General features: G+C 41.1%; 2 protein-coding genes across 3 annotated transcripts in view; one reads left to right on the forward strand and one right to left on the reverse strand.

Annotated features, from left to right (window-relative positions):
- The window catches only part of SERINC3 (serine incorporator 3), a 12,482-nt gene extending 971 nt beyond the window's left edge, over positions 1-11,511 (forward strand). Inside the window, exons 2-10 of the mRNA XM_072414521.1 lie at positions 1,569-1,730; positions 3,179-3,372; positions 4,251-4,330; positions 4,948-5,085; positions 5,427-5,596; positions 6,191-6,281; positions 6,679-6,859; positions 7,448-7,672; positions 7,784-11,511. Of these exons, the coding sequence (XP_072270622.1) occupies positions 1,569-1,730; positions 3,179-3,372; positions 4,251-4,330; positions 4,948-5,085; positions 5,427-5,596; positions 6,191-6,281; positions 6,679-6,859; positions 7,448-7,672; positions 7,784-7,922 (1,380 nt within the window). The 3' untranslated portion in view covers positions 7,923-11,511. The remainder of the gene's footprint in view (positions 1-1,568; positions 1,731-3,178; positions 3,373-4,250; positions 4,331-4,947; positions 5,086-5,426; positions 5,597-6,190; positions 6,282-6,678; positions 6,860-7,447; positions 7,673-7,783) is intronic.
- Positions 11,512-12,154: 643 nt separating this feature from the next.
- TTPAL (alpha tocopherol transfer protein like) lies at positions 12,155-26,049 on the reverse strand. Of its 2 annotated transcripts, none has more exons than XM_072414522.1 (5): positions 25,895-26,049; positions 21,753-22,202; positions 20,762-20,955; positions 18,632-18,742; positions 12,155-17,926 (listed from the first exon to the last, which is right to left on the reverse strand). In XM_072414522.1, the coding sequence occupies exons 2-5, from the start codon at positions 22,186-22,188 to the stop codon at positions 17,651-17,653; spliced, it is 1,017 nt and encodes a 338-aa protein (XP_072270623.1). In that variant the 5' UTR covers positions 22,189-22,202; positions 25,895-26,049; the 3' UTR covers positions 12,155-17,650. The 2 variants fall into 2 exon arrangements, with proteins under 2 accessions (XP_072270623.1, XP_072270624.1); XM_072414523.1 differs by having other exon boundaries at positions 25,888-26,028.
- Between the last annotated feature and the right edge of the window lie 665 nt (positions 26,050-26,714).

The raw sequence follows: 26,714 nt of genomic DNA on the forward strand, positions 1-26,714 counted from the left end.
TGGGTGCATGGGATAGGGCCCCTGTCTGCCGCGTTGGGTGCGTGGGCTGGGCTCTTCTCATGTCCCAATCTGGTATTCATCATTGCCTATCAGCCATTGTCTCCAGGTGATTATGGATCCATTCATGTATAGAGGAGCAGTCTGCTCCTGTCATGGTGGGGATTGGCTGTGTCAGTATGGATCTCTCCCTTCATGTGTATAGAGCTTTCCTACCATTCACTGACCTCATTAGCTCAACTGACATAACAATGACAGAACTAACTGACATAACAATGACTGAACTAACTGACATAACATGATGTCACAATGCACAAATATAACACAGCAGCATAAAAAATCTCCATTTACAAGATGGGGTGTGATGTCCTGTATACATGGCAGTTGTGTATAGTGTGTGGTTGTGTTACTTTCCATATTACAGTGACATTTGTTGTGTTTTTACTGATTTACATATTTCCAGGCTTGTAACATAGCTTCCGAACTCTCGTCTGACATGATGAAATATAACTGTGACTTCCTGCCGTCCTGTAAGAATGTGACCTCTGATCATAGAATTCAGGAGGTTCTGTTCCTCTGCCCTTACATATGTTATTGGGGCGGTATGGTTCTGGTGACACCATCACACATCATAAAAAGTGAAAGTCCTGCCAAAGGGCGATGTAACTTGTCTGGTTTTTCCTTCTGACCAGAGCAGATTAAACAGGAAATACAGAGGGAGGGAGGTGTTACACCAGAAAACTGGCTGCGGGTAGGACAGAGATTGTCAGATAAGTGGGTGAATGTGACAGATTCACGTCTGGTCACATGGGAAGAACATATTAGCTGCATGTGACAATGCAAAACGTTGTAAATCTGTACTCGCTGTCATTTGTGTTTGCACATTCACAGGGTAAAGTGCTCAGTGTTCATATAGATAATAAAGTGATACTGATAATTGTGTATGGGATTAGGGTTCATGTTAGATATGAATATGTCATAGAAATACCTTCAATGGTGAATATATAATAACACAGTGTATCCATCACATAATCACTGCCCATTTAACCAGATAGGTCTAGGATTATATAGCATTAAATTGAAGCTTTCAACAAATCAGAATTGTGCAAGGTATAAAAAAAGTCCAAGTCAGAGCCCTATTTACATTCACTGAGGACGTTATCAGGGTCCTCCTCCATTTACCACCTTAGGATGCCCCATAGATGCCCCATAGATGCCCCTAGGCTTGTACTTTGCAAGTAAGCAGGAAAGAAGATTTGCAGCTGGCAGGTGTACCTTGGAATTGGGGTAAGAGGGTATAAATGAGTTTGTTTGGTAAGGGGGCATGAAGGATCAGTCCATAGTGTGTTTGCTTTATTTCCATGGAATGTGGTGCAGTCACTATTCTGTTGTCACCTATGAAGCAATCTCCCCGTATATTAGTTCTTGGTAATACAGAGAATCAAATACCTGTCTATTGCTCCAATAGTAGCCATGTCTTTGAATACTTGTGATAACTGATGAAAATGTATGCAAATTCTTTTTTTTAGGTTGCAGAACCGCACTATTATAATTCTTTTCTATTATTGCAGATTCCATGCCTGTGCAGCAGTGCCACGTGTATTTTGTGCCGATGCTGCCCCAGCTCCAATAACTCCACAGTGACCCGTCTCATCTATGCATTCCTCATGTTGCTGGGCACGTTGGTGTCCTGTATCATGCTCACCCCCGGGATATCGGACAAATTGAAAAAGGTAAATTTATTTGTATTGGACCTCATTTATAAAATCCATGTTCATTCCCACAGAGATAAAACATGGACAGCATACAGCTCTGCTTTCAGTGAGGGCTGGGTGTCATTTCCAGCATGCAGCAGTTAGGGGAACTTTCAAGAATAAGTTCCAGGAATATTGATGTGTAATAACTGGCCAAGAAAAATATTCCTTGTATCTTAAATACACTGACATTTTAGTTTCTCCCTTGCTGTAGTGAGCTGACAATGCGGCCTCTGTCTTTGTAAAACGGAGGGTTGCCAGCTCTGCCCGAGTCCTCCCCTGCTGTACTACAGCCCCCTCATGTAATAATAAGAGGTAGTTCAGCAGAACTGACAACACTTGTTAGGGTTTCGTTGTGGTAAAGACAGTGTTGTCAGCTCCCTGTGATTCAGACTTCAGTTAGACATCCCACAGATATCTATCCAGAAATGGCTCATTTCAATCACACCTTTCCAAATTCATCTGCTTTATGGAAATGTTTGTAAGACTCAGGAAGTGCTGCAGTATTTGATCTCTTTGTAGTGTATTGTATTAATCACTGTCACTTCTTCCCCACGTCTTATTCATTAACATGACCTCCTGTTGTAATTCAGTAATCACCCCAGAAAGCTGGGTGGCAGCCCGTGTATTGTGACCCAACTTTTCAGTAACCACCCATAAACAGCCAGCTGGTTACTGAAAAGTTCTGGGTGGTGCGCCCAGCTAAAAGTACCTGGGGGAACACTGTAATCATATTCATTTATCCATGGACATTCGAATTTATTGAGGCTGAGGAATCATTCCATACTCAGCAAAACAACTGCATCATCACAAAACAATTTGGAATTTTCATACCAAGATGAGAAAGCTGCTTTGTACTTCTTGGCATGTACAGTGCATATCTTTACTTTAATTACAATGATAAGACATAGGTAAGCTTTATTTTCCAGGGAAGTGATTTATAATTATACAAATTGTTTAAAGACTTTAGGCTCCCGTTCTTTATATTTCAATACCAATAAATAAAACAACCTTTTTGAAGTTTTATCTTCTTGTAGCCAATACAACAGGAAGCTATCAGGCAAGGAGTTCATTTGTACAGCTCAAGCTTGAGAAATCCATTTCTAATGGTTTGTTGTAATGTCAGTCACAAGCTGCATGTGAGTTTCATGGCGATTGGCCCCGAGCATAATACCTTTTATCACGTCGGTATGTTTTATGTTTATCCTGAAGAGATTATAGCTTGGAGAGTCATGCCTGTGTTCTACAACGCATTACAGACTACAGTATATGATGGAAGAGAACCTGTCTTATCCAGTACCTCAGATCAATATGAATACCTAACCAAAGCAGACTTTCAGAGATCCTGTATCCATGTCTTGTTTGGTTTGTTGTAGCTGCATTTGTTCTGTGAGTCATATTTTGTTCTTGTATTTCTTTCTCTGCAGATCCCGGGGTTCTGTGAAGGAGGATTTGGCACTGGCATCCCCTCAGTTAATGGCTATGTGGACTGTGATGTTCTGGTCGGCTATAAGGCAGTGTATCGCGTCAGCTTTGCCATGACCATTTTCTTTGCAGTCTTCAGCATTCTCATGTGTAAAGTGAAGACTAGCAAGGACCCCCGGGCTGCAATACACAATGGGTAAGTGAAGCATTGTTTATTATACTACATGAAGAGCTGAAAAATGTGGGATCTGTGAGTAGTTACTACCTTTCAGCATTTTATGGGTGTCTAGGAGAGGCAGACATTATATTTATAAGGCAGGACAGGCACACATCTGCCTATTCTAGGCAACTGGACCAACTGGTATGTTATCAGCCCTCTGCTGTGCTTCAAAAGAAGAAAAGACAACATTGTTTATATCAGAGGCCTGTCCAACTTCCTGATTTGTTTGCACTGCATTAGAAGCTTCTCTTAGGACCTAACACCAATACACTTAAGCTACGTACACACTTCTAATAGTTCTCGCCCGATAATCGGCTCAGGGCTGATATCAGGCGAGAATCTGGAGTGTGTACAGTGCGCGTCGTTCATCATCCGTCCGAACGACCGTCCTAGCGGATCCACGGACAATGAACGACAAACCATAGTAATGTAAAGGAGAGTGCGCAGCTCCGTCGCTCTCCCCCTCCCCTCTCCATAGAGCAGAACGGTGCTGTGTGTACATCACTCGTTCATGCATCGTGCAGTGCATAGTCATTGGAAAGGATCGTGAAAGGTCCTTTCCAACGATTATAATTGGAAGTGTGTACATGTCTTTATTGTCAGTTCAACTCTGTGAAAAATCGATAACCTGAAACCTCTCTCTACCACATGGGGAGTAAAATTCACATTTCTCTGATTTGTAATAGTAACCCTTTGGCTGTCATTCTGTCAATATTTTAATTGTTCTCAGGAAAAGGCAGCTCTTTCTTAAGTCATATTGAAGACATTTTAATTGATCTTGTACAGCGCTGCGTAATATGTTGGCGCTATATAAATCCTGTTTAATAATAGTAATAATAATAATCTTGTTACAGGTTTTGGTTCTTTAAAATTCTGGCCATTGTTGGAATAATGGTGGGAGCTTTCTACATTCCAGAAGGACCTTTCACAAGAAGTAAGTAAAAAAATTATTTAGCCATCTAGCTTTTTATTTTGCTCTTTGTTAATTCTGACCTCACAGGAGCCTGTTCATTTTCTTATCCAACCCATTTTTGACTCCCATTCTTTTTTCTCTAAATCAGTGGTCGCCAAACTTTTGGACCTCACAGACCACTAAATGCATAATTTTAAATCCAGCGGCGTGTAGTAGAAGCGAGTGTGCGTGCGCCAGGTTGGGAATGCTCGGGGAGCCACTCAGAGGGGAAGGAACTTCCTTCCAGAGTGACATCATGATGCCAAATCCCACCCACTCTCCCATTGCAGACCTACTTGCTAAACATCCTGGGGGGACTATAGCGCAACTTTTCTAAACTTGTCATATTTAGAGAAGGACCCCACTGATGGGTGCACCGGCCAGAGCTGCAGACCACCAACATTTTCTTGCAGACTACCAGTTGGCGACCGTTACCCAACAACTAGATGTTGAGCGGGAGATTTGGTTGGTGAACCAGAACAGGAGTGTAGAAGTGCCTGGCACACTATAGAATGCCCAGGGAAACTAGAGACATTTAGGGTAAGTTGTGTCCTTTTATAATTTTATTTATCTGGTGTCCCCTTTTTTTCTCTCCCCAGCCTGGTTTTACTTTGGACTAGGAGGGGCCGCTTCCTTCATCGTCATCCAGCTGGTGCTTCTTGTTGACTTTGCACATTCCTGGAATGAGTCGTGGGTGGAGCGCATGGAGGAGGGAAATTCTAAATGTTGGTATGCAGGTAAGCATGGCACTGGAGATATCATTTTTGTCTGACTGGTTATCTTTTTGTGGCTTACCCCTTTGTGTCGTCTAAATGAAGTTGACGCAGTAATTCTCCTTTTACTCCTCCATGATATATGGGACCCCTGAGTATTTTCCAGGGTAGACACATTTCTAGTTCTCAGCATATACAACATGTAATCTGTTTGAAAACCGGAGATATATTATGGACCTGAAAATTATATCCTAATGCTAAATTTAATCTGCTGAGGGTAGTTTGATATTTTGATGACAATATTTGCAAAATATTTGTTACAGATGAATAATATAATTTTCCTTTTTTTTTGTATCTTCTTCTAGTTTTACTGTCAACTACCGGCTTGCTGTACATCACATCAACAACATTCTTTATCCTCCTGTTTGTATTCTACACTGTGCCCGGGGGCTGTGCCTTGAACAAATTCTTCATTAGTTTCAACTTGATTCTTTGTTTCATCGTGTCGGTCATTTCAATCCTTCCCAAAGTACAGGTATAGTCTACAAGAGTCATTGTGGTGTGATAGCTGTGTAGCGGAAGGGATCATCTCTTACACAGTGCAGAAACTGTGCTGGGTTCATTTTTGGCATGAACTCCATCAATAAATGCTGCTTTCCCTGTGACACAGGAGGCTTTACATCCCTGCAGTCCTGTGTATGTGATGCACTGTATGAAACTTTCATTAACAATCTCCAGATATATGATGTTATGAAATGTTTGCATGAACAGTAAAACCCACCCTGGGAGGCCTAAAACCCTGGATGCCGGTGTGTAAAGTTAGTTTTGCTGTGTCACAGGCTGCTTTTATGTATGCAAGAGTGCAGTGTTGATGTTAGGAGTAATCCATAGCATCCTGATTGCTAGTAAGCAATTGCTGAAAGGTTAATCTGAAATACCAGGCCATTAATGACCCGGCATCTTGCATGAAATTTGCAGTATTGTATCAGTAAAGCTGGCAGTACATATTACAGTGTGATTATACAACCTTTATACAGAAACTAGAAAAATGGCTCTCTTATTGTTTGTATAGGATAAAGCCCAATGTTCAAGATATCAAAAATGATGAGCATGGTTGTTTGTTTTGTAGGAAGGTCAACCCCGCTCTGGGCTCCTTCAGTCCTCTGTGATCACCCTGTACACTGTATACCTAACCTGGTCTGCCATATCCAATGAACCCGGTAAGTAATATTAAAGTTTAGGTTTTAATAAATGCCCAGTTTAAAAGACCTGGGCTGTGTGTATTTGGAAAGTTTTCAATATGTCTCTTTTAAATACAGGAGGCAATATTTTAGTACCATGTGGGACTTTCTGTCCATAATTTATAGGGTTTTTTTGTATTTGTGTCATTGCGTGTGTTGTATACATTGCCTGAGATATTAACAGCTTTTGCTTATCTTTGTGGACTAGCGGCACTGAATTTGGGATGTTCTTTGGATCTAATAATGTTTTTAGTTGTTGCCAAAGCTGTATATTTATTGGTTCTGATATTTATCTGTTTAACTTTATTGGTTCTGATATTTATCTGTGAGAACAAGTAAACTTTAAACATTGATTATTTTTTTTTTCTTATTTCAGATCGTACCTGCAATCCAAGCTTGATGAGTATCCTGAGCAAGATTACAGCTCCTACACTGAGTCCTCAGAATGAAACTGTCCCAGCAGCCCCAACATCCCAGCCCCTGACTTCCCTGCAATGGTGGGATACTCAGAGCATCATTGGCCTGGTCTTGTTCGTGCTATGTCTTCTGTATTCCAGGTGAGTGCCAGGTTACCAGAAGTATCTGATAGGCCTTTGGTATTCTTTAACTTTAAAAAAAAAAAAAAAAGTCTAAACCAGAGGTGGACATACAGAATTTTTTCAAATCAATACAGTTACCTATTTTTTACATGTTTCTTGAGGTACTATACCACCAAGGGCCTGATGTCACTTTAAGTAGTACTAAACTGGTATTGTGTAGAGCCCACTCCTCATTCATAGCTGGAGAAACACAAACTTAAATGTATAAAGAATGAATAATTGAATGCTGTTGTGATATCTTCTTCAGGCAGTATGTAGTTATTTCTTTAATTGGTGATATTTGGCTCCTTTCCAATAAAGTTAGGATCATATTACCTGCTACCTTTTACTGGGAGTAAAATCTAGCCTTCATCGTAAGGAAGAGGACTGGTTCGTAGCTGGCTCTCCTGTAAATGATCCAGACCTCATGTTTGCTTTAAGTAAATTGATAGACTTGTTAAAATTATAAAACAACTGTTCTTGGTTAGTTAGACTAAGCTTTTGCCAGTTTCTGTCAATTCCCCAGAGATTCCAATGAAGAATACATTGTATGTGCTTTTCTTGCAGTATCCGAAACTCTACAAACAGCCAAGTGAACAAGCTGACTTTATCTGGTAATGATACACCCATGCTGGATGATACTGTAGGAAATGGTGCAGATGGTGAGGATGGGGAGGTGCAACGCGTAATGGATAATGAAAAGGATGGAGTCCAGTATAACTATTCCTTCTTTCACTTCATGCTGTGCTTAGCTGCTCTCTACATCATGATGACCCTGACCAACTGGTACAGGTAAGAGATTATTTCAGTATGTAGACTGCATAATATGAAACAAACCTACTAGCCAATCAGTCTTTTACTTTTTACCTTCTTCATCAATGCCCTATTTCTTTTTTTCTGCAGCCCGGATGCCGATTTTAAAACCATAACGAGCAAGTGGCCGGCTGTTTGGGTGAAGATATGCTCCAGCTGGGTGTGTCTTTTGATCTATGCCTGGACGTTAGTCGCTCCTCTCGTCCTTCCCAACAGAGACTTCAATTAGATGTCTCCAGATACTTGTCTCTTTTTGGTAACAACCCACTCCGATTCCATAGTCTATTCGGGGTGCACCAGTCATCAAGAAAGCCATATTCATTCCTAAAACACTGTCTTACATCAGTTCATTCAAAAGTGCCTGTACATTTTTTTTTTCTGATAAAATTCTGTGCAATGGTAGGGCTCTGAACAATCTTGTGTGCTTTCCCCCCTCTTATAATTCTAAACAACCCTGACGCTCCATTGAGGAATTAGCAATTTGTCCGAGTCATTCTGCAGTGCACCATCCGCACTTATTTGTTTTTAAAGATCCACACAGTCTATCTAGTTGTACTTCCGCTCTGGAAACTAAGTAGAACAATTATCATACAAGTTTGTTTCCTCTCTCACAGATATCTGCACCTGTAATCTTGCGGAACCATCTGCAACAGATGTCGGGCAGGTTTTCTTATTCTGGCAATTAAAGAGGAATTTGTAAAGTCAGACTGCATTCTTATTGCAATTTGCCTTTACTACTCCTTTTTAGCTTTGATTTATTGTCACAGAAAAAGGAAATGTGTTCCACTAGGTAGCCTTTTAATCTAGCCCTATGCACATATTTATCCCTGGCAGTTAGTGGCCTCCTCCAGTGTTAACCTTCTGAAATCGTCCCCCATGAAATATTGTTTATAGCTGGATGGTCACATTAGTCTGTAATGAATTACTGAACAATGCTGAAGCTGATTTTAGTTGGAGGCTGTAAACAAAAGAGAAGGATGACCTGTTAGGAAAAAGGTAAGGTTGCACCTGAGTGGGGCAGTCCTAGCTCCCATTAGTCCCTTAAGAGTACAGAATAAACCATAAAAATAAACGTATCCATAACAAAACACTGCAAGAATATTGCCCTGACACAGAAATGGCCTCTGTCATATACAGCAAGGCTTTGTGAGATGGGGGACCCCAAACAGCTAGTTTAGTCTCTGGGTTTTGGAGAGCTTACAGGACACACGGGAAGAATCTGCACAGAAAATAACCAAATCATTGAAGGATAATTGCAACAAAAGGCTTTCTTGATGACAGGTTTGCTTTAAATAATTCCATTAGCAAAAAAAAAAGCCATCTTTTCTTTTTCTTGTTCTGGTAATGAATATTTAATTGTTGTTAAAGCTTTATCATATGTTTATTGCTGCTTTATGCCTGCTTCTGCTGACCTAATCTATTGTATGAAAGAACATTTTTTATTTGACTTTTCAGTAATATATTGAATACATTTTTATATTTCTGGTTTAAAAAAAAATGCACTTTCTGTCTCGTAATGACATTGGTTTATGGAAGGATAAAAAAGTTATTTTGTACATTTTTGCTCAGGTTTTCAGTATTTGTTGGGTATCAGTTGTGTTTTCTGATACAGTGCACTCAAGCCATTCCTTCAAAATTAATATTTCTTTAGGACCCTCTAACTTGACTGGAAACCCCTCAAAATTCCAAGCTCTGCACCTGTTTTCCCAGTAATGGAATATCAATAACTGGGCAAAACCCAAGACATGGATGCAGAAATGTAATTCCTCAATGAGTACACCTCAAGTATTCTTTCATTATTTTTTAAAGCTGGTAAGAAGCTGTAGACGAGACCCCCTGGATTGTGACCCAACTTTTTAGTAACCATCGAAAAACAGCCAGGCGGTTACTGAAAAGTGCTGGGTGGTGCGCCCAGCTTAAAGGGTCTGGGGAGATCATTGCATGTCTATCCTATATTTAAAAGACCCAAACCTTTCAATCACCATGCCGAGATCTCTGGAAACAGATTCAAGCTCCTTCCTAACCCCTCTGCATGCCATTGGCAGAGCAGCCCTCTCGCCCTGTTTGTTTAGTGGCTGGCAATCTCCTCTAAAGTTATTAAAGCCATGACTATTTACTCATAGAGACTGTTGTTAAAAGGCAGTAGAGCCTGTATTTGTATAAATTATAACTCCGAATCCAGTGATGAGATTATTTAATGAAGCTGATCACATTCCTATTTTGATATGCATTTAGTTTTATTTCTTGGGGCACTTGCACCTGTTTTCACAGCAATTTAGCAAGATTACTCGAGGCCAAATCCGCCATTTAATTCTTTGGGTTCTGTTGCTGATAATTGCAGACATTGAACAGATTTAGGTTTGCCAGTTACAAAACCTGCATTGGTTTAAAGGGAGGAGCTGCAGATGGCTTATAAAACCTTTAACCCCCCAGCATAAAAATGTTTGCATAGAAATTGATTTTACACTGTAGGCCTATAATTCTTAGGCGTAACTCACTGGAATATGTCCAATATTTAATAAATTTATTAGTAAACTTTGAATAAAAAAAACACAAAAATCTGTTTAAAAACTATAGAAACCTGTAATACAACTGTACAGTAGCATGTATATTATATATATATAAATATATATATATAATATATATATTATTGAAAGATTTCTTTGTATTGGACTCAATACAGCTATTTTGTATTGAATCCAATACAAAATTGTTTGAATGCTCCTCTCGCCCCGGCGAATGTCTCTGCATATGCCGACTGAAGATCGAAGAATAAAAGACATGTCCCGAGGACCTGCAGGGAGCAGCAGGATGCCAACGGAAATAGGAATGTGTCTTTTTTTAGTGACCCCGAGTGTGACTCAGGATTACCGCTTTTTAGCATGTAAAATCCACCACGAGTCACACTCGGGAATACCACTAGGGAGGTTAAATACCATTACCCACCTTGGCTGCAAAAGGCTTGTATTAGGGAGTTTCAGCAGACTGTACAGACCTTCCATATACAACCACAGCTGGTTCTGTAAAAGCCGCAGCAGTTATACCATAACAACCAATCTGATTTCATCTTTCAGCTGCTTGGAATGTGCTTGCTATGGGTTATACTGCAGTTTACCGATCACCATTGCTCATGTGCTGCCGGCTTTTTTTTTTAATGAACATGATTGATTCAATTTGAAGATTTTTTTTCAGCACTGTAATCCTTCTTTTCTTCATACGGCCCATAGAACAATACAAGCCTTTCTCAAGAACAATGGTGGTCATTAAAGTGAACCTGTACTCGGCCCCTGGAAGTAGAGGGAGCATGCTTTTATAATGAAGCCTGGAATTCTCCAGTCCAAACTCCAGGGTTATATGGCACTTAAGGGACCAATAAAGCGGGCCTGGCTTCCAGGACTGAATACTGAGTATTCAGGATGAACAATAATGTATAGATGGATTTTAGGTTGTGCAGAGATTAACCCTCTCTGTTCTGCAGTAATGATGGGAATATCTCTTCAGCTTAGAGTTGTTTAGTACACTTGGGCAGGAGATTTCACATTGGGCCAATACTAGGGGTTTAATTCTCACCTACGCCATGTAAGAATAAAAATGTTCTAGCTTTAGGGATACCCCACACTACAGATAAATGGTAAAGCATAATTTTGTAAAGTGATTTCTGAAGTTTTAAAAACTGGTCACACCATGGACTGATTGATATCCTGGCCTCTACAATGTCTTCTCTATGTGGCTGGAAAATACAGTACGAGACTGTCTCTAGCACTTAGATTTGCACTGTAATGTATACACTGTTTAATATATAATATACTCGAAAGAAACTGGTTTCCTGTTTTATTTTTTCTTCTTGGTATCCATACAATATGTCAGACTAATTCTACAAATGTCATATCAGCCACAGCTTTTGTCAGTATTGGGGTCTGTGTCTCCCATTCCTCGTGACTTTGCCATTCACTGAAACATTTCCTGATGGTGAATCTTCCAAGTCAAGATTTTTTTCTAGGAAATGTTTTAGTGAATGTCACTGCTTTTTAAAAAATAAAAAAAAGACACCTAAGATGTCTACTTTTCTGCTTCTGGTGTCCTTGCTAGGAAGATTAGTGTTGCTTCTTCTGATGTCACGTTTCCACCAAACCCACCGATAGCAGCTGTGCAGTACTAAAATACTTTCCCCCAGGATTTAATAATTTAATGTAATTAATGATTACCATTCTGAGTTTTTACAGCTGCTTTCCAGGGATTGCTAAAGAACAGTGACATAAGGAAAGTAAAAAAGTGAAAAGCAAATATTACACAAGTCTCTATGCACAGGAATGGTCACAAAAAGATCTACAATAACCAGGAATATACTAAAGTCTTACATATGTACTTACCTCCTGCATGCTGCTCCAAGGTCAGTATTCCTTACAGTAGGGTATAATATCTTTAATGCATTAACAATAAAAGGAATTAGAAGCCCAAGAATACATATATAGAGATTTATTGACCCATGCATACAAATTGACATTTTAAATCGGTTCTCACCTTTTTATAAAATGTAATGAATGAACCAGGATAGAAAAATAAACATTTCGTTCAGCACAAAAGATTCAGAACAACATTAAATAAACAGTTTGATCTTTTTCTCCTAGCACACAGGCTATCATGCAGATATATATGGAATTATCTAAGGGCTGTTAGAGGGAGTACCCCCATTATGTACAAACCCTTGCGGTGGTAGACAATGCTTTTAAGAATTCTGTTCCCTCCTCCATCTCCTGCATGTACTTGCTAGGTCACTGTACACCAAAGAAATAACAGACATATATAATGCAATGCAAGATCTTCAGATTTCAGATGACAGGGAAGTAAAATTTTTAAAGCTGCACTTTGGTCACAAAAACTTTTTTTTTTCTTTAATATATTCCTCAATACCCCAAAGGATATAAATCCACAATGTCTGCATTAAATGCCCTTGCAAACAAAGAGTTTGAGTAAAGTTGTGAGAGGGACATAGCAGGCCCACCTACTACAGGCTGCAGAAAACCATAGGAGGGGGTGGATACAAGACCAGTGTCCTTTTACAAGAAAGATTGCAGCAATGAATGGTCTTTATTACAGGAAGTCCCTGCACAAAGGAAAGTTACCACACAGACCTAGAGAAATACATTAAGCATCAAGTAAGATTACAAACACCTCTTGTATTTTGGATTGAGACAATATTTGCTGATCACAGAGCTTTACTGACCTGTATTTAGCAGCTACGTATTTTCTATACCACCAGCCCGCTTTTCCATCAGCTGGGAGTTCTGCCCGTTGCGGAGCCATTTAATTGTTACCAGATACATGGTAAGCTGTGTGCCACGGGTACCTCTACCTATTGTATCACTCTCTCGGAAGACACAAAAGTAACACAACAATCTATTTCATGTAACAGTGGTCAGAAAAAGGCAACATTCACATGTGTTCTAGATCAGAATCATACAATGTTTAATCCAGTTTCAACCGAAACACTAAACTAAACTATGCAGGTAGTTTATTCTTTTGCTTCTGAAAAATTCAGGACAGGAATAGAAGGAAAATCACAGAAAAGAAAAACTTGGACCTCAAGGTCAGGTAAAATGTCAGGGTAACAATGGAATACCTCATTTCTTGTATGGTTGTCACATAGATTGTAAGTGAAGTGGGGTCCCAGATGGAAAAAAAGAACCTCACAATAATTGTAATTCTCCCACTCACTAAACAAAAATTGCCTCATCACCGCATAGAACTTACCCTGTTAGCAGCATGATCATGCCAATGTGCTGCAAATGTGGTAAATCACCCAGAGGCAAGAGATTACATTGGCATGGGGCATGGCATTGAACAAACTGGCACTTGGGATGTGTATGGTGATGTCACACACTGTAACTACCCCCTCCCTGTACCCAGATACCCCTCTGACCCACACCACACAAGGCAGACACTCCCCTCTGTAAGACTAATTTCAGCTTTTATCTGTAAACATTTTGGTGATTACATGAAAACACATAAATTGAAGAAATTCATAATTTCATGGGGTAATTTGATTTCTATTTTTGCATACACACTTCATCTCTAACTTGCACATAAGCCCCAATCTGTCTACAGACCAGCAGGAGCAAGCAGAACTGGTAATGTCTGCTGTTTAAGCTTTATATATCACACAAAAAGAAAACCAGCAAATGCTATTCTACCATTATAAAAATATTCCTATATACCAAGCAAATTATACCCATACAGGAAAGCCATTTAGGAGGGCTCATAATGGGGTCTCTGCACCAGTTTAGTGCGGTGTTAATGAATAAAGTTGTGACCCCATCAAATGAGGCTTTTATATAGAGAAAAGCTTTGTTTGTGTGAAACCATCGGCTTGCAAAACTCTTGTATACCCTAACCCCTAAACTAGATGGGTGGAAACCATGGCTGTGACAGCTTCCCTTTAAAGTGAAAGTAAGCCATTTTTAAATAGAAAATTGAATGCAATACATAGAGTTGCTGTTACATTGGGTAGAAAGACCTTCTGGTACACTATTTTGACTTTGTTTAATACTAATTTGGACTGGTTTTGACTTTCACATCCTTGAAGCTAAGCCCACCAATCCACCCACCATCCTCTGGTACATTGCATCCTGTTGACCACTGGGTGCATCTCATTGGGATTCTATTTGGCTTCCATGTGTGAAGGCTTCAGCCTGCCCTTGGAGCCAAGCACCACTAAGCCACCCACCATCTTGTATAATGCATATGTTGACCACAAGGTGCATCCCATTGGGATTTTACTTGTGTGTGAATGTTTGGGTCTGCCCTTGGAGCCAAGCACCACTGACCTATTCACCATATTCTAGTCTAGTGCATCCTTTGGACCACAGGCCGCATACCATTGGACTCTACTTGGCTTCCCCTTGTGAAGGTTTTAGTCTGCCCTTGGAGCAAGCACATCCAACCCATCCACCATCCTCCTGTCTAATGCATCCTTTTGACCACTGAGGTGTTCTTGTTGGACTAGGTGCCACTTTATTTCTGCAGTCCAAACCCTGCGCCTTGAGCCAAGCCCCACCAATCTACCATTCTGTGGTCTAATCCACTGGGTGCTCATACTCGACTGATTGCAGGTACTGTAGTTGGAACCAAGCTCCAAAGTACAGCAAGGACCCAGAAAAGGTTTTTCTCCTAATAAAAGGTAGGCTAGAATTTTACATGACTCTCATACAGAATAAAGGTTGCCTTGTTTTTTTTGTACAACAGATATGGACACCTCTGTTGTGGATGACGTGTACATTTTAAAATAAAAACTGAAAAAAAACAAGTAGCTACATATTTACATGCTCCACAATAATCAATAGGCCCCTATTACAATCCCTACCTCCAAACAGAAAACTGCTAGCTGCACTACCATCGGGGGGGAGTGGAAACTTAACAACATGAACAGAGCAAATAAAAACTTTCGGCAGGTTTTCTGCAACATCTCCCTTTAAGCCTTACTTCAGGTAAAATCTTTAGGTTCACCCTGGTGCAAAGAGCTTTGGCAGCGTAGCACAGAGAGGAACCTGCTTTTTATATAAGGTGTCCACCGTTGGCACTATTTAATGACTGAAATCATCCCTTTATAGTTATTAGGATAGTGATGTGATCAAATATGATAAAACCATAAATTACAGTACCAAGGCAGAGCAAACATCACACGATTTGGCACCTTCTTATTTACTCTTTGTCTATCTGGGCAGCAAACATATAATTCTGATGGCTGACATGCCCCCCAAAAAATCTGCCAGATGGATATTTCTTAACATAGCCAAACCTCAGTTTTCACACCACCATTTCCTGAGGGTGACAGATCAGGCCGAGGTGTAAAATAACAGATATACAGTACATGCAATATCCTTTATCAGTTCACAGCAAAACCAACAGTCACAGCGGCCATTGCTTCACCGCTCAGGCCAAGGACAAAGCAGTTGTGTAAAATGTAAAACCACATACAGGATGTGAGCAAGGTCACACCCAACCAGGTACTGCAGTTACATTGTTTTCCTACAAAAGGCAGAAAGCTTAATTCTCCCCATGTTGGGGCTATTCCCAGCGAAGTTACTTCACTTCTGATCAGAGTTGGTCAAAACAACACTGTATGTTGTCTGCACACAGCACCTGCTGTACATGTCAAATGTTCCATTTATAAATTCCCATCATTGGCCTCTCTTGTAGTAAAAGTCCCATGACTATCCTACATGAGGATAACATAGCCAAAGCACCACATTCCACTGAATTCCTCCTCATTATGCCAAGTACTAAGCTAGTGGTTTATTACCATGGACCTTCAGGTCCAAATATCCCTCCATCATCACATACAGCCACAATGAACATATATTTTCCAAGGGACGTCACCAGAAAAGCATCAAACAAGACAAGGTCACCATCAGACAAGACGGGTATTTCATATTGGCATTTAATGATACAAAGTGACCCGAGAAACAAACAGGATCATGTAACAGGTCCAAATTGTAACCAAAATATTAAAAAATATGGTCACTCGTACATTTTTGCTAAACATTTAAAACCTTAAAATAATAATAATTGAAAAGTGCTTTAAAGACAAATATTTTATATTCCTGATGAATTTACAATTTTGGTTTAAAACCGAGGCCTATGGCAATGGCAGGGCCAAGGAGAAAATGTCCAAAAATATTAATAATCATCCTTTGTATTCTATTTTCTACTCTAGTAGGCCAATATTTTGGGATCTCTAACCATCGGTCCCTCCACAGTTATACCCCATAAAGTAAGGTCATATGTTCCACAGGTATAAGTTGGGGAGGAATAATAATTGCAGCGGAATGGACTAACAATTACATTTTGTGTGCCATCTCAGCAACCCCTTCCTCCATAACTATAACTTTTATATCTGAATTCCAGATATATTATTTATTCCCACGTCCTAATGCATGACTACAACCCTCCTATACCAATATAGTAACTAAAGAAATACAAATATATGAGGAATGTGTCCTCCCCCTATTGGGAGGTTCTGTGTGAAGAGAGAACCAATGTTTGGCTGCTTCCGCCCATCAAGTCACTGTGCCAATCCACCTTCGGTCAGGACGTTGGGAGCTATAATAAACATTGGGTGAACATTCGCTCAGCTGGAGGAAAGAATGTTCTGGTTAAGAAAATTTGGTTACTTATCTATTTGACGGCCCAGGACTGAAAACATGGAATATGGAAACAGGTCATAAGCTATGTACACACGTGCAATAATTGTCGTTAGAAAGGATCTTTCACGATCCTTTCCAACGGCAAATGACTGCACGATGCATGAACGAGTCCTGTACACACAGCAATGTTCTGCTCAATGGAGAGGGGGGAACGACAGAGTGGCACCCCCTTCATTTCCATTACTAACGTTCACTGTCCACCGTCCGTGGATCCGCCAGGACGGTCGTTCGGACAAGGGACGACGGGCACTGTACAATTGCAAGATTCCCGGCCGATATCAGCTCTGAGCCAATTGTCGGACGAGAACCATTGCACATGTGTACCTAGCCATAGCCTATGTTACCTTCTATTGTTCTAGTGCATCAGGAAGGAATACAAGATAAGTATTTTAGATTTCTCGTACTCATCCCCGAAATGTCTAACAGCTTCGATGAGTGAATGTTTCCTTTAACCTTCTGTAACTTTTCACCAGCTCGTGTAGATACACCCAATGACAGCCTTGTTACACAATTCAAACAGTGCGTAGGCTTTGTCTTAAAAGAAGAATGAGAATTAAAAACAGCACCATCTTCATATGGGCTAAATTATTTTTTTTGGAACTGTTCAGAGGTCTGCATGTACCACAAGTGTTAGGAATGAATACGTGATGTAAAGGAGTATACAGCAGCGGTAAACCAGGTGAGTATAAAGGAAAGGGTGTAAATACGGAGGCCTCTCCTGCAGGACACAAACAACATCACAAAAAAATACTATTCAGTAACAATATAGCTGAGATTTCACCCCACGAGCGGACTCCTCGCACTGCAGGTAATCGGACTCGGAATCGTTCATGACAAGCCCTTGCAGGGAGCCGTCGCGGGTGAGTTCGGCCTGGTAGAAGCCTTGTGCAAAGTCGTTTTCGGACGCTAGGAGGGTCTGACTCCAAGAAGAGGTATCCAGTTTGCCCGCAGTCCCTCCATATTCATCGGGCAAGATGGTCTTCGGCACGTTGCTCTGAAGGGAGTGCAAGTCTGACCCGTGCAGGAAAAACTAGACAGAAGACAGGAAAGAATTATTAATGTGTAAATAGACAATATATACAGCTATATCAATCGAATTCCAATACATGTCTACCTAAAGAACAAGCTATCAACCAAAAGGAAAAGACATACCTACGGGCCAATTAAGTGTCACTGCACTACTTAGCAAGGTCAGTGTAACACAGCTTTCTGATTGGAGGAGAGAAAGGCAAGCAAAGTCACATGCTCATCATTGTACTGCTGCTCTTTCACTGGCCAATCAACAGGCTGCTTGGGCTTCTGACCAAACTATGTTGTTGAAAATAAAAGTATGGTCAGGGATAGGAAATACTAAATAGTTATGCATACATGCAATATATCATGCTCCAAAACAGACCTGGAGAGCAAGGAGATCAGATTACACACACTGACACAGAGGTTACTATTGGTGGAGTCAGAATAAAATCAGATCTTCTACTGTGAATGCTTATTTAAGAAAATATTAAACCACTGGGTGACCAGGAAACTAAGGATCAATGTCAATCTTTATAGATTCTCACTACAGGCTTCCGCTAAGTCAGCTGCACTAAAAGAATCCATAAAGGACAGGTCTGCTAACACGTTATAAATATACAGAAGCCAGAGAAGCCTGGAATCCATGAATTCTGTATATAAGGCTGAGCCAGGACCATTAAAACGATCCAACGAAGGTGAATGACATGCAGAGAACACGTACCCGCTTGACTATCTTCTCTTTCAAAAACGGCTTCAATATCGCAAATATACCTTTAAATATTCTTGGTTCATTGATAATATTGACGGCTTTTATTCTGATTGGAAAACCATCCTGAAAGAGAATATATCAGAAGATTAATAAAGAAATGCCTTTACCTCAACAACCTGAACACAGAAAGCGTTAAAAAAATGTATAATAATATCGCTACAACATATCTATCCCGGGGTTTGGTCAATTCATACTTTCTGCCATGCAATTTGAAGGTTTTATACCTATGCAGACTTCCTGACACCAAGGATGGAATTGTGTAACTAGAATAGGGTATTTCAACAAATTTTACACTTTCTGATCTTGGACAATCCATATCTGTCATGTAACATTCCATGACGATTGGATTAAGGTGTTTGTGACTTGTGGATATAAATGCTGGAGTATTTCCCTAAACTGGCAGGACAGGTGAAGTGCCTTGGATTTATTCAGTTTTACAAGAACAGACCAGTTGAATGAAACCAGTTTATTACTAAATATACAATGAGTTGGGTAAATGAGAACCTTCACAGAGATATAAGCACATATTTATATAGTGCCACCATATTATACAGCATTTTACAAAGCCCACATGGTATGAGGCTCACAATGTCTCTACTAGTCATATACCCCCAACAGTCCAAGGCCAATTTATTTAGGGGAAGCCAAGTATCTGTATGTTTTCAGGATGTGAGAGGAAACACACAAAATCCATTCCCACAATGGCCTGGACAGGAACTCCGGAAGCCTATCCAAGCAAAGCCACCAGTGAATTAGAACAATACCTTAGGGATTGGAATTTTCCCTTGCCGCCATAGTAGTGCCCAGTACCTTAAGCTCAAAACTCCCGTTCAGTTATTTCTGTGGCTCTCTACCTGTCCTGAGCTTTTTCTCATATCCAGGTAAATCTTATTTTATCACCTCACTGGAGCAGCAAAATGTCTGAGCGACCCACTTTGCAGCCCCGGGTGGAAACCCATAAAAGGAGTGTATATGTTCTAATGTTTGTCTGCAATTCCTCCTATTTCCTCCCAACAGCACCCTGGGGAAAAATTTTTGTTAAATCTTGCTCAGTTAATGTAAAAATTTGCAACCAATGACACTCCCTGGGGGGACAATAACCAAAAGAATTTTTGACATTCAGAGAAAGCAAAAGCCATTACCACGTCCAGTGTTCTCCCCAGCCCATTCTAGCTTGAACTTGTATAATAAGACCCCAAAAAAATGATGATTGAAATGTTTGGGTGTGTTCAGTATAAGATGGAGAGGTGCAGTGTTCCCCCCCGGGCCCTTCTAGCTTGAACTTGTATAATAAGACCCCATAAAAATGATGATTGAAATGTTTGGGCGTCTTCAGTATAAGATGGAGAGGTGCAGTGTTCTCCCCGGCCCCTTCTAGCTTGAACTTGTATAATAAGACCCCAATAAAATGATGATTGAAATGTTTTAAGACCCCAATAAAATGATGATTGAAAGGTTTGGGTGTGTTCAGTATGAGATGGAGAGGTGCAGTGTTCCCCCCCGGGCCCTTCTAGCTTGAACTTGTATAATAAGACCCCCAAAAAATAAAGATTGAAAGTTTTGGGTCTGTTCAGTATCAGATAGGTGCAGTGCTCTCCCCAGCCCCTTTTAGCTGGGCGCTCCACCCGGCACTTTTCAGTAACCAACCGGCTGTTTTTGGGTGGCTACTGAAAAGTTGGGTCACAATACAGGGTATGCCACACGCCTACAGCTCCTTCCCACCCAGCTTAAAACATTTCTGGGTAGAACACTGATGTCTGTTCCCAGAAAAGTGGAATCTTGAATAATTTTACATGATTAATTCACATTTACAAATAGAAAACCATGTTCTGCTCTCTCTATACGACACAGCAGAAACACTTACTTAGGGTTCAGCATAAATGATCACTTCCTGCCATATATTATTCAGTTTTGTTTTACTTTACTAGTTTGTGGCTGCTTTTAATACAAGCTTCTGAGATAACAGTCACATGAAGAGACATCAGATCCCTTCAGGCCTTTGTAAATTTAATTTCTAAACTTCTTCAGCAATACACCCACCAATACAGCCAACTGTACAAATGTAGCAAACTCTTTTCTAACCTGGAGAATCCCAATCACTTTTTTGGCTATAAATGGTCCAAAATGGGAAGCCTGAGACAAGCCCACCCCTTCGTAATCAGCCAAGATGACAATCCCATTCACTTGTGTCTCTTCTGACTCGATCAGCTTCTCCAGGGACAGGTACATGGCACGTATGTTTTCTGTGATTGGATAATCCCGAGGATTCCATCGACCTGACAGCAAGGAAATACAGAATGAAAAAAACGATGAAGATTTATGTTAAAGCGAATGGTACAAAAACATTTCTTCCAAATCCAGAAAGAAGTCAAATGGCAGAGAGATCGGTTTGCATGGATTCATGCCCCCGTCAGGTTCTTCTGAAGTTGCTCCTGAAATGAACAATCTAATCAATACAGTAGAACCTCGGTTATCCGGCACTCACGGGGAATGGCCAATTCCAGATAAGTGTAGTTTCCTGTTAACTAAGGTTACTCTGAAACTGAGGTTTCTCAGCCATTCAGAACTAGGCTTGAATAGGAAGACTTGTGTCCGTTCACCTCTAGTGCTGAATGGCTGAGAAAAGGGAAAATCTGATGACGCTTAAGCCGTCATCAGGGTTTCCCTTTTTTCAGCCAATCACGGAGCGATCAGCGGAGCTCTGCTCGGCTCTCCTGATGCCTTACAGTATAACTTGTGCCCTCGCAATTGATATTTCTTTACATAAACCCTGTACTAATGTCCTTCATTTATATTTATTTTTACCCGAGGTGCTTTGTAAACTAAAAGACCGGGTCAGACATGACCCCTTTGTGAGAACACTCCCAATATAAGGTCTGGTCAACAATAATGAGCACTGGGGGGTAAGGCCAGGTATTTTTTTTTTTATACAATTTCCTAGAAAAACTAATTATTTCAAAAGTTTAAAATTACACAGTGGTACAAAAATATATATGGAGAAAAAAGTATAGGACTTTAATTGGTCTACAGGTTGTGGTGACTACACATGGCCATCTGATCACACGACTCTCACCTGGACGAATGCAGACAACACGTCTTCCCTCTGCGTCGCTATGAGGCAGAACGGTTAGGAAGCCCGAGTCCAACAACGGCTTTACTGCAGACGCTTTCAGGTCCTTAAAAAGCTCGGGCCAGCCTTTTCGGCAGCTGTAATAGTTGACCAGGAGCTGCAGGGCCCGATCATAGTCAAACTTGCGAGCCCTAAGGAAGCGGAGGAGGAAGGCATCGTCCACTCTGGTCCTGAGGTTAGGATAGTCCTTCCATATCATGTCCCGGAGAGCCTGGACGTCACGTAGTCTCCATTCCGGCTTCTCCTGAAGCTCCTCTCTGGCCTTCTGGATAAGTTCAGGGGTCAGCGAGCACACGTAGTTCTCTTGGAGAGTTGAATCGGCCTCCCAAGAGGTGGATACGGAAGAACTTCCTAGTGAGGTCTCATTGTCTTGTGCCATTGAATAAGAGGCAGCTGTCAATGACAAGAAGAGCTGATCAGTTGTCAGAAAGAAGAACAGAAAAAGAAATGTGTCTACATATCTTACCACTTACTGCAAAATACATTTCCAGCCATTCACTTTATACTAACATAAGAAATTAAACATCAGGATGCAGTGATTGAGGAGCCATGGAAAGGAAACATTTCCTTGTTAGAAAACAGGTCATGGTGACCTGTATAGAGAATGAGTCCTTCCGCTGTGTGTACGCAGGTCAGCACAGGCCCGGATCATTATTCACAACAGAAAGCTAGTTCTGTGGGCGGCGTACAAGTGACAGAAGCGTATAAACCAGACGTTTAATATGGAGGAGGTGGCTGTGTACGGAATAGCACCTGTACTGCTGTATAAAATACAAGGAAATGAAAGCGGAAGGCAGAGAGAGATTTATAAATTTTTATTAGATTTCAATTTGGAAATACCCAAGTGCCATTTGTGAAAGCCCATTCTTTGGGCAATCAAACTGGGTGGGCCAACACCATTGTCAAGCATCAATAATCCAGAACCAAGCCCTATCGGTGGATTTCTAAGTCCTGGTGATTAGGGTTCCTTGAAAATGTATAGGCACCTTCTTTATGATTCTTCAACCTATAAACCTTACAGAGCCTATAGTAAGCAGACTGGGAAATATTTCACAAAGCTACAACCTACCTGACCCGCACACTATTCTTACTTCCATCCGACTCATCCAGCACTCCTTAACCTCGCAATACTTGGAACAAAAATTTGCTGACAGTGACCTGAAGCTACCAAAACAAATATTCCATGAGCTGGGTCTACTGAAGCTGCCAGCCTCTGTACCAACAATGCTATCCAAACAAACCGTGATCCAGGGCAAAGGGGAATTGTAATTACAACATAGATTTTAGGTGCTTGTATATGAAATTCCCAAATACAATAAGAGCCAGCATCAGGGGGTAAATATGGTCTGCACAGCTTCATTAGTATCCATACAGCAGTCTACAGGTAACAAGTCAAGTTATTGTAAGCTGCTCTGATTTAGACTTCATTTAGGGATTTTTTCATTTTTAGATCAAACAAAGGTGCAGCGTTTTGTCATTGATATTCTGTGCAAACTTCCTTACATTTACACAATACTAATACGTGTGTATGTAATAACAATATAGCACAGCGATATCCCCAGTCACTTGTAGCTGGGCGCACCACCCAGCACTTTTTAGAACCACCTGGTTGTTTTTGGATGGTTACAATACAGAGAAAGCCACCCTAAACATTTCTGGGGTGAACACTGTAGCAATACCATTGCTTATTTGTAATGTGTCCTGTATACTAGACACAGACGAGGAGGATGAAGCATATGATGATGTGCTTTGTACAATACATAGACACAGAGGGGCGAAGCAGAGAATCCCTGAATGAGCACAGTGGTTTGGCTTCACGCAATGCTCAGCTGTAAAATAAAACCTCTGGCTGGACAGACTTTGCCTCCTGGAAGTATTTTCATTAAACTTTTTTTTTTGTTTTTTAATTAACTTACTGCCATATACCGAGTTTACAGCATGACCTTTAGTTCCTGATCCACTCCAAACACACACATATATATATATATATATATATATATATATATATATATATTTGGCAGTCTGTGCCAAGTCATACAAAAACTATAGAAATCCAGCATCCCCGGGATCCCTACGGAAAGGTGATGCTACAGCAGACTTTACCACATTTTAGTAATCACCCGGCTGTTTTTGGATGGGTATTGAAATGTCGGGTCACAACACAGGGCCCACCACCCACCTACAGCTTCATCTCACCCAGAACTTTGAGGAAATCTTAAGGAACACCTACTAGATACCCTGAATAAAAATAGCTGTCCTATAGCAACATAAAATATGTGCTGGCACTGCAGCCATCAGCTAAGGATTCTGGATGTCAGGTTTGCTGAATGACAATACTAAGAATTTGTGCAGAGCTCAGCACGACCAAACACCAGAATATATCTGCCTGTAGTACGAGAATAAACTTCCCAATCTATATTGCATTCTGTAGATGAATAAGATGAAGAATTGGCACGATCTTTGTAACGGTGTTCCCAGCTCCTTCTATTTCCTGTGGCAGTAAGAAAAGTATGTCCCCGATATTCAGGTTTGGCTGTCTCACCGTCAGCAGCCCCAAATCATTCACCTAGAACCGAAACAGCATAACCAGCGTGGAGTGATCCTTTAAATACGTTGGAAAGCCAACAACTAAAACCTTGTTTAAGTGTTCCCATTATTACTATTTTTATTATAATTTATCTGAATATATATATTGCCAACATATTACACAGCGCTGTACATTAAATAGGGGTTGCAGATACAGACAGTGACAAGAGGAGGAGAGGACCAGAAGAGCTTACAATCTAAGCATTGGGGGACAGTAGGAAAGGTCCAATCAGAATTGAGTTCAATATTCTTCAATCTGCAAACAAATATATAAATGTGGTGACGTGTTCAAGATGAGAAAGTTCTCTCCGTGTATTACAGAGTCGTCACCGGTGCTGTGATATTACATAAACATGGTGTTGTCACCATTTGTAAATGTGCTGGGGCACTGCCATGCAGCCATCACATGACGAGGTGGCAGGAGATGGGCACCCATGGATGATAAATTGCTGATACATGGCAATAGTTTATATTACAAATGTCACGCAGAGCTCGCATGGATTGAGTGCCCCGTGGTGTCACCATTCATTGTCAGTACAATGGATATGACGGCAGCACAGAGGTTTCCTGACACAACACTTCCTGCCATTTCATGTGTCAGAGCCGCACGCCATGACTCATCTGCATTGAGATGACATGATGGGGGCCATGCTTATATTTATTGGCACATTACGGAGCTTGGTATTTCTCCCCCGGTGTCCCCGGGTGGCCTCCCCCCCCCCCCCGATATATAATATCTTTCAGCTGCACATCAGGACTGGAAATTATAACGGGATATAAGGGGGGCCCTCAGGTATTTATAGATGTCCTGGTGGCACCCCCTGGGGCACAGGGACCAATATGGCGGATGTAGCCATTCCTATGCATTCCATGGGTGGGGATCACTGACCCCGACCACACACCAGCACCACAGGAGCTTACAGTCTGAAGATCCGCTCATACAGCATAGCTGGCCATAAAGGCAACCAATCAGGATGTGCCTGGACTAAACAGAACCCAATCACCAAGTCCTGGAGGGCCCCAACCTAGGGGCCCCAGGGATGCAAGGTCACAGCTGTAACTTGGAAACCACCACGGTCCACGCTACGTATATAATACATACATACACGTCACTTATCCTAGGTAAAGGTGAATCTCCCAGGTACTACGGGGTGAATCTCCCGGGTACTACGGGGTGACTAGCCCAGGTACTATGGGGGGGGGGGTAAATATTACAGAAGACACAAACATGATGAAAAGTGACAATATTGTGAATATTACTGATACAACACAAGCACAGCAATAGATATATATGAGAGATATGCGTGATACAGACAGGACACACAATATATAATACACATTATAGAATATATATTTATATAGAGAGAGAGATGGATTATACACGGTACATTGTACCTGACATTGTACACACCATACACAACATATACATGGACCATTCCTGACTCCCCCTTTTCCCCCTCAGTGGTATCACCTGTACAACTGCGGAACGCACCATTTACCTGCAAGACGGGGGAGGAGTCCGTGGCATCAGGCGGATCAGGTCACACAGCCTCTCACCTGCACGCTCATCTGACAGGTCACGTGAGCGCGGCCCCGACTACCACCCACCTGGACGTCTATACAGCAGCAAGTGTCATGGGGGGGGGCGCGCTATCCTCCGCCCTCTACGTGCGCGCACCTGCTGACGTCATGGGGCTGCCATTACAGGCGGCGGCCAGCAGAGGGCGCTCCAGTGACGCTTCAGATTTATTACATAGCAAAGGGTTATAGATAATACAACCTGGGCGATAGGGCTGGCATGGAGTGCTACAAAATAATGTCACTTACCTTTATAAAGGAACTCAGAGTCCTAACATATAATCTCTGTGTGTGGCCTACTAATACCAGTATTTATATAGCACCAACATATTACGCAGCGTTGTACAATAAATAGGGGTTACAAAGATACACACAGAGGAGAGGGCCAGAAGAGCTTACAATCTAAGAGCTGGGGGACAATAGGAAGAGCCAATCAGAATTGTGTTCAATATTCCTGAATAAACAATAAATGGGGATCTGTATGTTCTCCCAGTTATACAAATTATTTCGGGCTGAGATATTGGCGAATGTGTTATTTCTAACATTCACCCAGTCATCTGTGTATCAGTACAGTGCTGCCATAACTTATTTCTAACATTCACCCAATGTTTGCTGGCGCTATATAAATATTGTTTAATAATAATAATTAGTGTCCATGGACAACAGGGAACATTCCTACCTACTAATACCTACCTGCCCCACCTACTAATACCTACCTGCCCCACCTACTAATACCTACCT

The sequence above is a fragment of the Pyxicephalus adspersus genome, chromosome 6, assembly GCF_032062135.1.
Source record: "Pyxicephalus adspersus chromosome 6, UCB_Pads_2.0, whole genome shotgun sequence".
Taxonomy (NCBI): Eukaryota; Metazoa; Chordata; class Amphibia; order Anura; family Pyxicephalidae; genus Pyxicephalus; species Pyxicephalus adspersus.